Raw genomic sequence first — 16,430 nt, 5'->3', positions numbered from 1 at the left:
CCTGTGGAACTCTGTTCCGTCTGCCTGCTTCCCACCGGACTACAACTTGGATAGGTTCAAGTCCAATGTTAACAAATTCCTAATGAACCGCCCCCTTAAGTAAACACTTCATCAAATCTCCACACTAACATAATATACTTGGAATAACCCTTATCCCTGAGTGGCTTCCAGGCCTTGATAAGTGGTGATCACTGCGTAAAAAAAAATATCCATGGATCTACGTCTGTTTCATCAAAATACATCTGTTATATGCGATGTTTGTTTGTTGAACTCTTCAAATCGATGAAGTTATTTTTCTTTTTCAATAATGCTATTCCTTATTTATTACTTGGTTCATGGTAAACGAACGATATATCAAGTAAATATCAGGAAGACCCGACGTTCCCCGCATTGACTTAGTCCACAATATACTGCACTCTACATTGCACTGTAGAGAACCTACTGTTAATTATATAAAATTATTTTTATATAATGTCAAGAATCAAAGTTTAAAATCCACAAGTCAAATATCATGGATCAATTGTGCTCTAATCAGAAACATTCATTTCGAACGCAAACCTGTCTTATAAAACAAAGTACTGTTGATTTTTATATGCTGAGCCTTTCTGCTTCTTAAATGTACTTGCAATGTTAAACTGTATAAGAATGTTAACTTCGGTAAAAATGGGACTGTTCCTGCTGTAACTGGATTTTTTTTAATTATTGATCTTGATACTTATCGAAGGCATTCCGATACTAAACCTATAGCGGATAAACTCACATACAAAGAAAAGTATTTACTATATATACGGATATGGATATGAGAGAATATATTTAAATTATATATTTGTCAGCGAAGTTCTCTAACCTTTCACAAGCCATTAAAAAAGCAAAACTATCGCTAATTATTTCTGTTAAAACCCCTTCATTATAATTCCATTTCTACTACAAAATATATAACACTAAACAATTTAAAATCAATTACTGAACTCTTTATAAAACTTCAAACGACAGTAAAAGCGAATAATAAGTGGAGGTCATGAAGCACGTCCATTCTTACAAAATGCTTACAAATATCATTTTCGAAATGTTTATGGTGAACGCTGATTTTCTTCGAATCAACATAAATAAATAAAAATCTCAAAAAATAAAACAAAAACAGAAACTCTTACCGATTTCGCATCTTAATCCTGTTCTTCCAGGTGGGCATGGCAATAAACAATAACCATTAACTGGATTACATTTCAGTCCTGGGCAGAAGTTACATTTTTCCCTGCATTTCTCTCCATAATGACCACCACTACATTCTGGAAAAGATATTTCTTTTCAATTAATACTTGCATCAACAACATTAATAACGATTTCTATAATAATAATAATAATAATAATATATATATATATATATATATATATATATATATATATATATATATATATATATATATATATATACTAGCATGGGTTCCCGGCGTTGCCCGAGTATTTGGAAGTGTATGTTGAGCAAAAAAGAAAAAACAGTCAATTTTTTTTTTAATTTGACCCCTATTATGACCCCTTAAAATTTATAGTTTCGGGCTCAAATCACTTTATTAAGTTAGATCCAGGTTCAAGGAACATATATCTAAAATTTCAAGTGTCTAGACCCAAAATTGTCGGAAGAGTTTGGTAGAGTTCTTAAAGGTCAAATCGTTGAAATTTGACCCCTTAACAGCCAGATTTCTGGCTGACACCCGTCACATCGATTTTCCCAAATCTCAGTACCCGGTATTTCAAATTTCGAGTCTATAGACTAAAAATTGAAAGAGTTATTGCGTAGGGAAATGTACACAGACAGACAGACACACAGACACACAGACAGACACACAAACAGACAGACACGTTCACTTTTATAGATTTTATAGATATATATAGATAGATATAGATATATAACTTTTTACTTACGTTCTTTACAATAGTCTCCTCTCCATCCTGCAGCGCAACCGGTTTTGCAAATACCAGAATCTTTGTCACATTGTGACATATGTTTGCAATGTCCACACCTGTATTGACAGTCAGGACCATAGAATCCATCTTGGCAAACCCTTCCTATATGGATATCATAAAAATAAGCAAGAATTAAAAGATAATCTATATCTAACATAAGTTATGTCTTAGAGAAAAATTTATTGATAACAATATGTCTATGTAACATTAATCAAAATACAGTTTTTTGTAAAAGAAGACACAGCTTATCAAGGATCGAACGTCACTCGAGGATATCGGTTATGAGTGTACAGTGAAATTACAGCGTAGTGATCGTTAACCGTGGAAATTGGGTAGAATTTGATTATTCAAGGGAGCGGTACAAGAACTTGTTTACATTGGACTTGAAAACGACCATATTGTAATCAGCTGAAAAGCAGGCGAGCATAAGAGGCTTTCACGGGCGGACAATACTAGGAAATAAATTTTCCTTAGGGAATTTGCGTTTATATTTTGGCACAGATAAAGAGTGTGGGAAATTGTTAATAATGGTTGTAGCTAGACTGTTGATTTTGTAAAAGTTTGGCAGGGAGCATAGATGGAAACTCAGACGATTACATTTGCCTTAGATTCAAATTAATCGATAACAATGTATCGACGTAACATAAAAGGAGTCACGACTTATCAAGGCCCTAATGCCACTCAGGGTAAGGGTTAATGAGTGATAATTAAGACTACAGCGTAGTGATCGTTAATGCTGAAAATTGTGGTAGGATTTGATTATTTCAGGGACGGTATAACAAGAACTTGTTTACATTGAACTTGAACAGGATAAAGCTATTTACACACTCCATTGTATGACATTGTACAGTAGTCGACCCTCAGCAGAATCTTCAAACTAGATGTCAGGTGGCACACACTATCTAATTTTATGGGCCAGAACTTACACTGGATGACTTACTACTTTGATATAAATAAGTCACTTGTACCCATTCCCCTTCCTCCTCCCCCCCTTTTTTTTTAAATGGAGAGTAGATAATACAGTGGATGTGTTATCGGCAGCTCCAGTAACTCTCGCTTCTCCTATTTTGTCATTCAGTCCTCATTCAATGAGTGATTTTTCTGACAAAGAGTGAAGAAAAAGCTGCTTAAAGGTCGGTAGTACTTGGTGACCAGTAGTCTGAGATGTCGGATATTTTTCTGTCTCTGTCTGTCCTTGTTGCCATGTCACTAGTAAGGGTGCTGGAGGTAAACGTTTTGTGTGGGCTGACGTTATCCGCCTGATAGTCAGGGACCCGAACCTTGGATTAACCACTAAGGAGGCTGTCCTATCACCAGGCGCAAAGTACTGGGACTGCTGTATTGCCATTTGGTGAGTGGATCTGGACCATGCAGTAGTCTCTGGTGGAGCCTCTCGATGCCATACTAGTGGGTAATTGTTACGGCTTTACCTTTTCGTGTGCTACAAAAAAAAAAAATTTCCTGTCTTTTTCTCTATTACTTTCCCTCTCTGTACTGCTCTAACCAAGTATGCCGACCTGTTCCACAAAGCAATTCTCTATCTATATAAATAGTGGGGGACGCCCTTTTCTCTACCTGCAACCCCTCTCCCACAGAAGAGACGTTGCGAGCCTATCCTTGTTTTATCGTTATTTTCATGGCAGGTGCTCGTCTGAACTCCAATCCCTGGTCCCCCCCTCGCCAATCTTTCACGAAAAACACCCGTCTAGCTGAATCCACTGTGAAAAATTTCCCCCACTCTATATCTGTGCCTAAATCAAAACGCGGATTTCATGAACAAAGCTTCTATCTTAGAACTGCACGCCTGTGGAACTCTGTTCCGTCTGCCCGCTTCCCTCCAGACTACAACTTGGATGTCTTCAAGTCTAATGTTAACAAATTCCTAATGAACCTCCCCCTTAAGTAAACACTTCATCAAATCTCTTAACGTAATGTACTTGCAATAACCCTTATCCCTGAGTGGCTTCCGGGCCTTGATAAGTGGTGATCTCTGTGTAAAAAAAAAAAAATATTCTGTTGTCACAACCCTACTCATTTTCTTAAAAGTTTAGTCATCGATCCTTTATCTTGGCCAGCTATTGTAATCTTCTCCTGATCGTAATGGAGCGATCTTTTTTTAGCCAGTCTATAGAGTCTTCTTTATCGATATACTCTTGAGTAGATTCACCCAAAATATACGCTGTTGGTTGGTCCATTTTTTTCTGTGTTAAGCAATGAAGTAACTTTGGGTACTTTTGGGATTCTGTTGCGCTATATGTGACGTCACTTCCGGTGGCAAGGTGTTGCTTTTCAGCAGTCTAAACGGAATATATATATATATATATATATATATATATATATACATTGAAGTGAAGAATGATAATCAAATACAGGTTAGACACTCCTCTATTGAACCATACCCGTCCACATCTGTTTGTTTTTCTTTTTTACTTCATCTTTTCCGGTCTTCCTCCACATTGTTGTTGGCTTTAAAATATATATATATATATATATATATATATATATATTTCTTTACCAACAATGCTTCAAGCCACCTACTACCTACTGTTATATATATACATATATATATATATATATATATATAGAGAGAGAGAGAGAGAGAGAGAGAGAGAGTCATAACTTTACTTTGTACTTCAGTTTGCTTTTATTACATATGCGTATAAACGCAGTCAGATAAATGTTCTGACTAAACATTTTAAATTACTTTTGTTTTCGAATCTGTCGTTTTAATTATTCCCTCATTTTTAAAGGAAATCGCTCAAGACAAGGGATAAAGCCATTTGATGTAAAGTGTTAAAAAATATTATTGAAGGTAAAAAAAATGCTAACGATAAGAATTTGATGGAATGGATTCTGACCTAGTAAGCAGCAATGTTTCGCTCTTGGACAGAAACATCGTTCATGCAACAAAAGGACTCAAGACAAAAAAAAGAGAAGCGAGAGTTACGAGATTGCCAAAGGAAAACCAAGACTCACTTTCGACTCTCCTTAAATTATAATGTGAGATTGAGTTAGTAAGAAATCTATGAGACTCAAACCAGGAATAAATGTCCGATTATATTAACTACATAATAATTTACGTCATAATTTGCCATCCCTTCATGTTATTTGAAGCTAAGAGAACACAGTGAACTTAAGAGGTGGTTCGAATTACGACATCGGTGAGAGGAGGTTCTGTACAAAGTTATTTATTTAAAACACAATTACTTACATGATAAAGAAAAGAAGGAAAACTTTTTACTTACGTTCTTTACAATATTGTCCTATCCATCCTGCAGCGCAACCGGTCTTGCAAATACCAGAATCTTTGTCACATTGTGACATATGTTTGCAATGTCCACACCTGTATTGACAGTCAGGACCATAGAATCCATCTTGGCAAACCTTTCCTATATGGATATCATAAAAATAAGAAAGAATTAAAAGATAATCAATGTCTAACATCAGTTATGTCTTAGAGAAAAATTTATCGATAACAATGTGTCTATGTAACGTTAATCAAAATACAGTTTTTTGTAAAAGAAGACACAGCTTATCAAGGTTCGAATTCCACTAGAGGATATCGGTTATGAGTGTACAGTGAAAGTACAGCGTAGTGATCGTTAACCGTGGAAATTGGGTAGAATTTGATTATTCAAGGGAGCGGTACAAGAACTTGTTTACATTGGACTTGAAAACGACCATATTGTAATCAGCTGAAAAGCAGGCGAGCATAAGAGGCTTTCACGAGCGGACAATACTAGGAAATAAATTTTCCTAAGGGAATTTGCGTTTATATTTTGGCACAGATAAAGAGTGTGGGAAATTGTTAATAATGGTTGTAGCTAGACTGTTAATTTTGTAAAAGTTTGGCAGGGAGCATAGATGGAAACTCAGACGAGTGCATTTGCCTTAGAGTCAAATTAATCGATAACAATGTGTCGACGTAACATTAATCAAAACACATTTTTATAAAAGGAGTCACGACTTATCAAGGCCCTAATGCCACTCGGGGTAAAGGTTAATTGTTGCATAATAAAGGGGACAGGCTGTGAAGAAATCGGAGAGGCAAGCCAAGAACGTGATATGAGGGACACGTTTCAACCATGACAACATGGAATGTTGCACGAGCGTCACCTGAACTAGTGACACACATTCGGAAATGTTTCAAGGCCAAACAAACAAAAGGAAATTGGCCTACAATCGAAAATAATAACATCAACAAATATTTTATGACCAGATCGGAATGCAGAGACATTCGCAGCTGGGCTAGAGAAACGTGACCAATATCAATATAAACAAAGATGTTTTGGTTTTTAAAAGAGAGTAGCGGCCGACGTGGTGAGGTCAGTCTGTCATCTGTCAACACCCCCGCCAAGCCACCTATCTCTAACAACACTCTCTCTCCTCGCTAGTGGAGTCAATGACAACCGACAAAAGTGTAAAGAAAGATTGTTGAAAATAAACTCGAGTTCTTTTGTAAACAGTCGAGTCTTTTAGTTGTCATTCAAAATATACACTCGTCGGTAAACTTGTCCGGCGACCATTTTTTCCACGCAATTATATAGACTGAGTGCACACAACGCAACAGACAGCGATTTGGTGCCGTGACCAGGATATTCCATAAAAGAGTAGGAAGGTCGAACCTGGAACAAAGCAAACAAAAATCCACGGAAGAAAACACAACAAAAAGAACAAAGCAACAAACAGAGCTGCTTCGAAAGACGAACAAAATCAAACAGAAAAACGAAAACAAGAAACAAGAGGAAAGACCAGAAATTCAGCAAACAGTAAGTACACTCGATTTTTCCTTTGTGTGTTTCTGCTTAAAAAAAAACTATATACAAATATACATACGTGTTGTTGTATGCATGAAAGTTCGTTAAAAATATATTTTCGCTTGTTAGCGACTATTGCATACGATTAAAATACGTAAAATATTGTTTGTTTTAAAAATATATGATGGAGCAGCAAGTTCTTTCAAGTTTCATGCAGGGGTTCGCAGCGGAGATGAAAAAGGCAATTAGTTCGGTGTCAAACACTATAAGGGGAGAATCCCTTTTAAAGAACATAAAACCTTTAGAGAGTAGAGATCAGGGTGGTTATAAGGCTTGGCGGGATGACTTCGAGAGGTAATCAAAGGTGGTTGGAGCTACAGACGAAGAAAAATGTAAAACAGCTCTTCTAACCACAAGGGGCCTAGTCGGCCATTATGTTAATAGATTATTGGCTGGCAATGCGCATGTAACATGGGGAGAGTTGAAGAGTTCCATGGAAGAGTACTATGGAATTGTCGCAAACCCCAATGCGGATATAGCAGAACTAGCTAATATTAGGCAGGGTAGAAAAGAGGGTATCCAAGATTATTTGCAAAGGATACTACGTCTAGCAGCGGGGGCTTATAACGGTATAGACCCGGATAGTGAGATAGTAAAAAAGCAAATGTTAGGGGTTTTTTAGAGGGTCTAAGTGATAGGGACATAAGAATGGCAGTGATGAGGCATGAGCCAAAGGATCTTCAGGAGGCGTATCAAAAAGCCTTAACGGAAATGAAATGGAAGATTCGGCTGGATGCAAACAGGGAGTCCGAAGAGGAACCCATGGAAATCTGTCAAACTAGGCGGCGGATTCAGGTTGATGTCTTGGGTCCAGCCAGATACCCCCTAAGATACGAGGATAGACGTAGAAGATGATACCAGGTAGAAAATAGGGGACCAGAACACAAAGTTAAGGATAGGGATAAAACGAGACAGCGACCAAGATGTTATTTTTGTGGCAAGGTGGGCCACATGCAGAGAGACTGCAGAAGCCGTATGTAGGGAAACGAAAAAAATCCGTTCGAAAAGCGTTCGTCGAACGGAACAAAAAATTACCGTCGTATGTAATCGGTAATATGGGCGCAGCGAATTCCGTTTCCATTGGTATAGGGAAGAAGAATTATAGGGCGTTGGTGGATACGGGGGCAGAGGTGTCTGTCGTAAATAGTAGTGTTTTTTACGCACTTAGACATGCACCTGAGCTGCGAAAGGAAGCAGTAAATCTAAGGACTGCCAACGGGTCATCATTAGAAGTAGAAGGAGTTGCCCGATTAAGGATGCGCATAGGAGGCTACTCCATCTATCAAGATTTCTTTGTAGTAAAGAATCTCGACAGGAGTGTGATATTAGGCCGAGACTGGCTTAGCCAAAATGGGGTAATGATGTATTTCGATTTAGGAGCGATAAAATTAAGAAACGAGTACATCGCATTAGAGGAAGATGCTCGTATTTCAGCATTAGTTAGATTGGCCGGGAAAATAACTTTGAAACCACAACACCTGCATACATGCATGGCTCAGGTGGGGTTTAAAAATGGCCAAGGGCTGGAATACAAGATAGAACAGATTAGCAGTGGATACGTTAGCAAGCTTAGTGGGATATCAGTAGCAAATTCGGTAGTAAGAATTAACAAGTCCCGTAGGCTGCCACTGATGATCATGAATAATACCAACCAGACAGTCACATTAAGAAGAGATTGTCCAATAGCTAGATGTAGTGTGGCTGGTAGTATTACTGAAATTACCATGCTAGAAAAACATATGAGAAAAGAGTCCGACAAAACCGTGAAGGGAGTTAAAGTACCCGAGGAATTTAAGTCGGAAGTTGATAAGGTACTAGAGAGGAATAAAGATTTGTTCGTTACGGAGGATAAAGATTTGGGCAGAACCAATACGGTGGAGATGCGTATCGATACAGGAACGCATGAGCCCATACGAAAATGCCCGTATCGAACACCGCTAAAACGAAGAAAAGAGGTAGAGTTAGCGTTAGAGGAAATGATGCGGGCAGGAGTAATCGAAAGATCAAATAGCCCGTGGAGTTTTCCAATAGTTTTAGTAGAGAAAAAGGATGGTAGTAAAAGATTTTGTGTGGACTTTAGAGCACTAAATAAAGTCACAAAGAAGTATGCCCGAGCATTACCAGTAATTGATTATATTCTAGCCTCGCTCGGGTCAGCAAAATACTTCACAAAATTAGATTTAAAGTCAGGATACTGGCAGGTTAAATTGAATAAGAACGATAGAGAGAAAACAGCGTTCACCTGCCATCGGGGATTATTTTACTTTAATGTGATGCCGTTCGGACTGGCGAACGCCCCCGGGATCTTTCAGGAGTTAATGTCCATAGTTTTGAGAGGACAAGAAGAGTTTGTGCTGTCGTATTTGGACGATATACTTATATTTTCCAATACGAAGGAAGACCATCTAAAACATATAGATAGGGTATTAGGTAGTCTTAGGAGACATAACCTCAAGTTAAAAGCCACAAAGTGTGAGTTTTTTAAACAAGAGATACAGTATCTGGGGTTCAAAGTTAGCGATAGGGGTATACAGCCAGACCTGGAGAAAGTCAAATCTATAAAATTGATTTCGACTCCAACCACTGTGAAGCAAGTGAGAGCTTTCATTTGTATGACGTCATATTATCGGAGGTTTATAAAAGATTTTTCCGATATCGCCGAACCTTTAGTCCGGTTGACGAGAAAGCATGCACGTTTCCAATGGGACGACGCATGTCAGTCTGCCTTTGATAGCTTAAAAGCAAAGCTCGCAGATATGGTGCTACTGGCCTATCCCGATCCAGAAAGGGACTACAGACTGTATACGGATGCATCCGATCACTCGATTGGGGCATGTTTGTCACAAATGGTCTATGATAAAAGGGAAGGTAACGAGGTAGAGAAACCAATTTACTTGTTATCCCATAAGTTAAGTGATACGCAAACAAGATGGTCAACGATAGAGAAAGAGGCATATGCGATACACTATGCCCTTGATAAATTAAATCATTATTTGCATAGTGCGACGTTCACCATCTATACGGATCATAGACCTTTAGAATATTTATTAAACTCACCGATACAGAATAGGAAAATACAGACGTGGGCTTAAAGTATGACTGGTTATAATTGCACCATACGATACCTGAAGGGAAAAGATAATGTTTGTGCTGATCTTTTGTCACGTGCGGTGAATCCAAGCCAGGACACAAATGATCCCCCTGTAGAGATAGATAGTAGAAACTATCGAGTGAGCGCAATAAACTCTAATCTCTTTGAGCCGAATGAGTATGCATCGTATAAGAATGCTGAGGACTCATCGGGTGAGCACGAACGACCTACGTTAGCGGGCATAGATATGATTAGGGAACAAGAAGAGGATAAGGAGATCGTGGACTTAAAGATGCGTATGAAAAATGGTAAAGCGTCCAAAATGGAAAGAAAAAAGTACATTGTAATGGACGAAGTAGTATACTATTTGTCGCAGCCCGACGACGAACCACTAATTAGGTTATATGTACCGTCGCATCTTGGGAAAAGGGTTTTAGTGTAATATCACGATGATAATGGTCACATGGGCGTGGAAAAGACGTTTCACGCAATTAAACAAAAATATTTCTGGCCTTGTTTATTTAAGGAAATAAATGAATACATAGGGAAATGTATTCCGTGTCAGACCAGAAATTTGAGGAAACAACAACCTCCAATGCAGGAGTGCGATTTGCCTCCTTTTCCTTTCGCTAAACTAGCGTTAGATGTTTCTGGGCCCTACCCAAAGACGCTTTCGGGTAACCAGTATATAGTGACATTTATAGACATGTACAGTGGTTGGCCGGAGGCTTTTGCGGTTCCAAATAAGAAAGCAGAAACTGTGGTGCATCTATTGATTGATGAGATTTTTCCCAGGTTCGGGGCACCACTCCAGCTTTGAACGGATAATGGGCCCGAAAATATTAATAAAATTATGGAAAAAGCATTGAAGGACCTCAATGTGCATCACGTGACCACGTCGTTCTATCATCCTCAGAGTAATAGAAAAGTTGAACGCTTTCACAGAACGATGCATGACGTATTAGCTAAGTAAATGGGGAACAATGAACAGTCGTGGGACATATATATGAATCAGATGCTAGCGGCTGTTAGGTTCCATGTGAGCGAAATGACAAAATACTCACCATATTACTTGCTCTATAATAGAGATGTGATTCTGCCTTTAGACAATATATTGAGACCCCGCAGAGTATACTATGGTGATGAACATCACGAGATCGCTCTACAAGAAATGCATCGGACGTTCACACTAGTTAGGAACAATATTATGAGAGCTAGAAAAAGAATGATAGATAGTTCGGAAAAAAGGACAAAGACTGTCGAGTTTGAGGTTGGTGATTTAGTGTTTTACAAGAACCACCAGAGGAAAATTAGATATGCGGTGGAAACCGTATAATGTAGTGATAGATAAAACGGGTCCTGTCTCGTATAGAATTAAAGACCAATTAACGGGCTCTGTAACAAAGGCGCATGCTGAGCACTTACGGGCAGCGTTTATTGAGGAGTGGGAGATCCCCACTACAAAGAGACCGTTAAGGAAAACTGCATTGGCAGCTCCGGAGGTATCAGAGGATTCGGAGAGCGATACCGAACCAGAAGAGACTGGTTTCCCAGTGCAGAAATCTCGACATCAACGAAGGGATTCCAAGGAGGAATCTAATATTCCGTTGATGGAGGGCCGTATATTGACGCGAAGCATGTCGTCGGGAAATGTGAACAGCATGACGGCACGCTTGGAACACTTGGAACGTTTTGCAGACTCGGATAATATTCCGCGTCGTGCAAGGAGACATATAGTCGACCCGGTAGCAAATAGGGCACAAGCTACGCCAGTTGCTGGGAGCAGGGAGAAAGGGGGATGTTTGGGATGGGTGAATACCATGTTGAGAAAGGTAGTCAAACCCTGCTAATAAAAGCCTTTTCTCCGCGGGTCGAACAATGAGTGACACTTGAGAAGATAGCAGCGGCTCCTCATTTCAATTAGTAAGTTGAAAGGGAAAAGTAGTTTTTTTTTTTGAAAAAAAAAAAAAAAAACTTTTGCAGAAGCACGCAGGGAAGCTGTCGAGTGTCATAACAACTGATGCTAATTTAATAATTACAGTGCAGTAACCACTGGTGGTCAATGAACTACGCATCAGAAGTGAAGAAGAAAAATGGAAACATTTGATCGCTGTTTGTTAAAATGTTTTGTGATGAACTTTTGAAAAAGAAAAAAGGAAAAGATGTATGCATTATGATTATTTTTGTTTGTTTTGTTTTGTTTTGTGTTGAAAAAGGACAATTGTTAAAAGACTTTTGTGGACTATATTTAATGTGAACTTGTGTGAAAAGAAAAAAGAAAAAAACCTGTAAATTGTTGTGAAATTATATGTGTTGTCAATGTAATTAAACTCCAAGGGGAGGAGAGAGGAAGGTAAAATTTTGAGGTCAAAATTTTGAAAATGGAGAATGGAAGAGGTGTTGTATAATAAAAGGGACAGGCTGTGAAGAAATCGGAGAGGCAAGCCAATAACGTGATATGAGGGTCACGTTTCAACCATGACAACATGGAATGTTGCACGAGCGTCACCTGAGCTACTGACACACATTCGGAAATGTTTCAAGACCAAACAAACAAAAGGAAATTGGCCTACAATTGAAAATAATAACATCAACAAATATTTTATGACCAGATCGGAATGCAGAGACATTCACAGCTGGGCTAGAGAAACGTGACCGATATCAATATAAACAAAGATGTTTTGGTTTTTAAAAGAGAGTAGCGGCCGACGCGGTGAGATCAGTCTGTCATCTGTCAACACCCCCGCCACGCCACCTATCTTCAATAACACTCTCTCTCTCCTCGCTAGTGGAGTCAATGACAACCGATAAAAGTGTAAAGAAAGATTGTTGAAAATAAACTCGAGTTCTTTTGTAAACAGTCGAGTCTTTTAGTTGTCATTCAAAATATACACTCGTCGGTAAACTTGTCCGGTGACCATTTTGTCCATGCAGTTATATAGACTGAGTGCACACAACGCAACATAATGAGTGATAAATAAGACTACAGCGTAGTGATCGTTAATGCTGGAAATTGTGGTAGAATTTGATTATTTCAGGGACGGTATAACAAGAACTTGTTTACATTGAACTTTAACAAGATAAAGTTATTTACACACTCCATTGTATGACATTGTACAGTAGTCGACCCTCAGCAGAATCTTCAAACTAGATGTCAGGTGGCACACACTATCTAATTTTATGGGCCAGAACTTGCACTTGTTATTATTAAGACTACTAATTTTTACGGCTGTGACAACAGCATATTCTTTTTATTGTTTTGACTCTTTAGTATATATCCGTTAATATCTTATATGTTTTTATATAGACAGGTGTGGTTCTCGGTGGATTGACTGTGTCTTACTGTCGGATATATACTTAAGAGTAAAGAGAATGAAAAGAATATTCTGTTGTCACAACCCTACTCATTTTCTTAAAAGTTTACCCATCGATCCTTTATCTTGGGCAGCTATTGTAATCTTCTCATGATCGTTATGGAGCGATCTTCTTTTTAGCCAGTCTATAGTGTCTTCTTTATCGATATACTCCTGAGTAGATTCACCCAAAATATACGCTGTTGGTTGGTCCATTTTTTTTCTGTGTTAAGCAATGAAGTAACTTTGGGTACTTTAGGGATTCTGTTGGGCTATATGTGACGTCACTTCCGGTGGCAAGGTTTTGCTTTTGAGCAGTCTAAACGGAATATATATATATATATATATATATATATATATATATATATACATTGAAGTGAAGAATTATAGTCTAATACAGGTTAGACACTCTTCTATTGAACCATACCCGTCCACATCTGTTAGTTTTTCTTTTTTACGTCATCTTTTCCGGTCTTCCTCCACATTGTTGTTGGCTTTAAAATATATATATATATTTCTTTACCAACAATGCTTCAAGCCACCTACTATCTACTGTTATATATACACATATATATATATATATATATATATATATATATATATATATATATATATATATGAGAGAGAGAGAGAGAGAGAGAGAGAGAGGGAGAGTCATAACTTTACTTTTTACTTCAGTTTGCTTTTATTACATATGCGTATAAACGCAGTCAGATAAATGTTCTGACTAAACATTTTAAATTACTTTTGTTTTCGAATCTGTCGTTTTAATTATTCCCTCATTTTTTAAGGAAATCGCTAAAGACAAGGCATGAAGCCATTTGATGTAAAGTGTTAAAAAAATATTATTGAAGGTAAAAATAAATGCTAACGATAAAAATTGTATGGAATGGATTCTGACTAAGAAAGCAGCAATGTTTCGCTCTTGGACAAAAACATCGTTCATGCAACAAAAGGACTCAAAACAAAAAAAAAGAGAAGCGAGAGTTACGAGATTGCCAAAGGAAAACCAAGACTCACTTTCGACTCTCCTTAAATTATAATGTGAGATTGAGTTAGCAAGAAATCTATGAGACTCAAACCAGGAATAAATGTCCGATTATATTAACTACACAATAATTTACGTCATAATTTGCCATCCCTTCATGTTATTTGAAGCTCAGAGAACACAGTGAACTTAAGAGGTGGTTCGAATTACGACATCGGTGTGAGGAGGTTCTGTACAAAGTTATTTATTTAAAACACAATTACTTACATGATAAAGAAAAGAAGGAAAATTTTTTACTTACGTTGTTTACAATATTGTCCTATCCATCCTGCAGCGCAACCGGTCTTGCAAATACCAGAATCTTTGTCACATTGTGACATATCTTTGCAATGTCCACACCTGTATTGACAGTCAGGACCATAAAATCCATCTTGACAAACCTTTCCTATATGGATATCATAAAAATAAGAAAGAATTAAAAGATAACACTGGTCAACAAATTTTTTTTTTTTTCTTTGGCAGACCATCTAGGAGTGTTTTCTGGGGTTTTGAAGGTCACTGATTACGAATATAACATTGGTTTTGCCAGATTGACTCTAGTTTAGAAGATACTGATAGCCCCAAATAAGCCTAAACTGCTAAAATTCTCCCTGAAATACTTCAATATAGAAGCAGTAAATAATAATTTTCTGATATTATTGAATCATTATAATGATTATGTATATATTGAAGTATTTCAGGGAGAATTTTTATATAATTATTTATATAGGGAGAATTTTTATATAAGTATATACTGTAATTACTTAATAACATGTTCCATAAATATAGTTGCAGTATAAATTAAACAGTAATTAAGAATTTTCTTTTTAATTCCACAGTTTAAAATGAGTTCCAGAGAGAAAATGAGTTCTTCTAGAAGATGTTGCAGATATGAACCGGATGTCTTTTGTTACATCTGTGGACAGTATATGATAGCACAACAAAAGAGGAATATTACAGACTTTGTCAAGAGGGCGTACAAAGCATACTTCGATATGATACTTGGTGACCAAGACAAGTCTTGGGCCCCACATATGGTGTGCAAAACCTGTGTAGAAAGTCTCCGCGGTTGGACCAACGGAAGCTGAAGTTGAAGTTTGCTGTACCAATGGTGTGGAGAGAGCCCAACAATCATTTTGATGACTGCTACTTCTGTCTCAATGACATGACGGGGTTTAACAAGCACAAGAAAGCAAATTGGCAGTATCCGAGCCTGGATTCTGCTATCCGTCCTTTTGCGCACTCTGAGGATCTACCTGTGCCTGTTTTCACCAGTTTGCCTGAAATCGATGAAACCGAAGAGATTCCAGCTGATCTTTCAATATCAAGTGATGATAGGTGTAGTGATTATGAAGAACCCTCAAATGGCCCTCAGCTTTTCAATCAATCTGAACTTAATGACCTAGTGCAAGACCTTTGTTTGTCGAAGGAGCAGTCTGAAGTTCTTGCATCACGACTCCAAGAGAAAAACATTTTTGATTCTGGCACAAAAGTAACATACTATAGGACAAGGGAAGGCAGCTTGCTTCGTTTTTTTTCTAAAGACGACCTGGTCTTTTGTAATGACGTTTCTGCACTTCTTAACTGCATGGGGATCTCATCATATGACCCAGCAAATTGGCGTCTCTTCATAGATAGCTCGAAAGCAAGTCTAAAAATTGTACTTTTGCACAATGGCAATAAGTTTGCTCCTGTACCAATTGGCCATTCTACCAAGATGAAAGAAGAGTATGATGCTATCAAATTTGTTCTTGAAAAGCTGAATTACAACACTCATATATGGCTGATTTGTGTGGACTTGAAAATGGTGAATTTTCTGCTTGGTAAGCAAAGTGGGTACACAAAGTATCCCTGCTTTCTTTGTTTGTGGGATAGCAGAGCAAGAATCCAGCACTGGAGAAGGGAGAACTGGCCAGAACGAGAAAGTCTCGAAGTCGGCACAGCCAACGTCATCAATGAGCCTTTGATACCCAGGGATAGAATCATCTTCCCTCCATTGCACATAAAACTAGGACTCATGAGGCAGTTTGTTAAGGCGTTGAACAAGGATGGGGATTGCTTCAAGTACATATGCAGGCAATTTCCAGGTCTTTCCATCGAAAAAGCTAAAGGTGGCATCTTCGATGGACCTCAGATTCGAACGCTTGTGAGGGATTCTGACTTCACTAATCATATGAACA

The 16,430-nt window shown here is 37.9% G+C and overlaps 1 protein-coding gene across 15 annotated transcripts in view; it reads right to left on the bottom strand.

The window, feature by feature from the left end:
- LOC145278112 (uncharacterized) overlaps nt 1-16,430 on the bottom strand; it is a 274,399-nt gene that overhangs the window by 31,877 nt on the left and 226,092 nt on the right. For 12 of the 15 annotated variants that reach the window (XM_080130385.1, XM_080130393.1, XM_080130388.1 and 9 more), the window contains 4 exons: nt 14,513-14,656; nt 5,208-5,351; nt 1,921-2,064; nt 1,152-1,286 (listed from right to left, as the gene is read on the bottom strand). In XM_080130385.1, coding sequence (XP_079986511.1) covers nt 1,152-1,286; nt 1,921-2,064; nt 5,208-5,351; nt 14,513-14,656 — 567 coding nt within the window. The remainder of the gene's footprint in view (nt 1-1,151; nt 1,287-1,920; nt 2,065-5,207; nt 5,352-14,512; nt 14,657-16,430) is intronic. The other 3 variants (XM_080130390.1, XM_080130391.1, XM_080130398.1) reach the window with 3 other exon arrangements.

This window comes from Euprymna scolopes, chromosome 6 (assembly GCF_053919585.1).
Source record: "Euprymna scolopes isolate OS-2025 chromosome 6, ASM5391958v1, whole genome shotgun sequence".
Classification (NCBI taxonomy): Eukaryota; Metazoa; Mollusca; class Cephalopoda; order Sepiida; family Sepiolidae; genus Euprymna; species Euprymna scolopes.
This window is presented reverse-complemented; position numbering and strand designations above follow the sequence as displayed.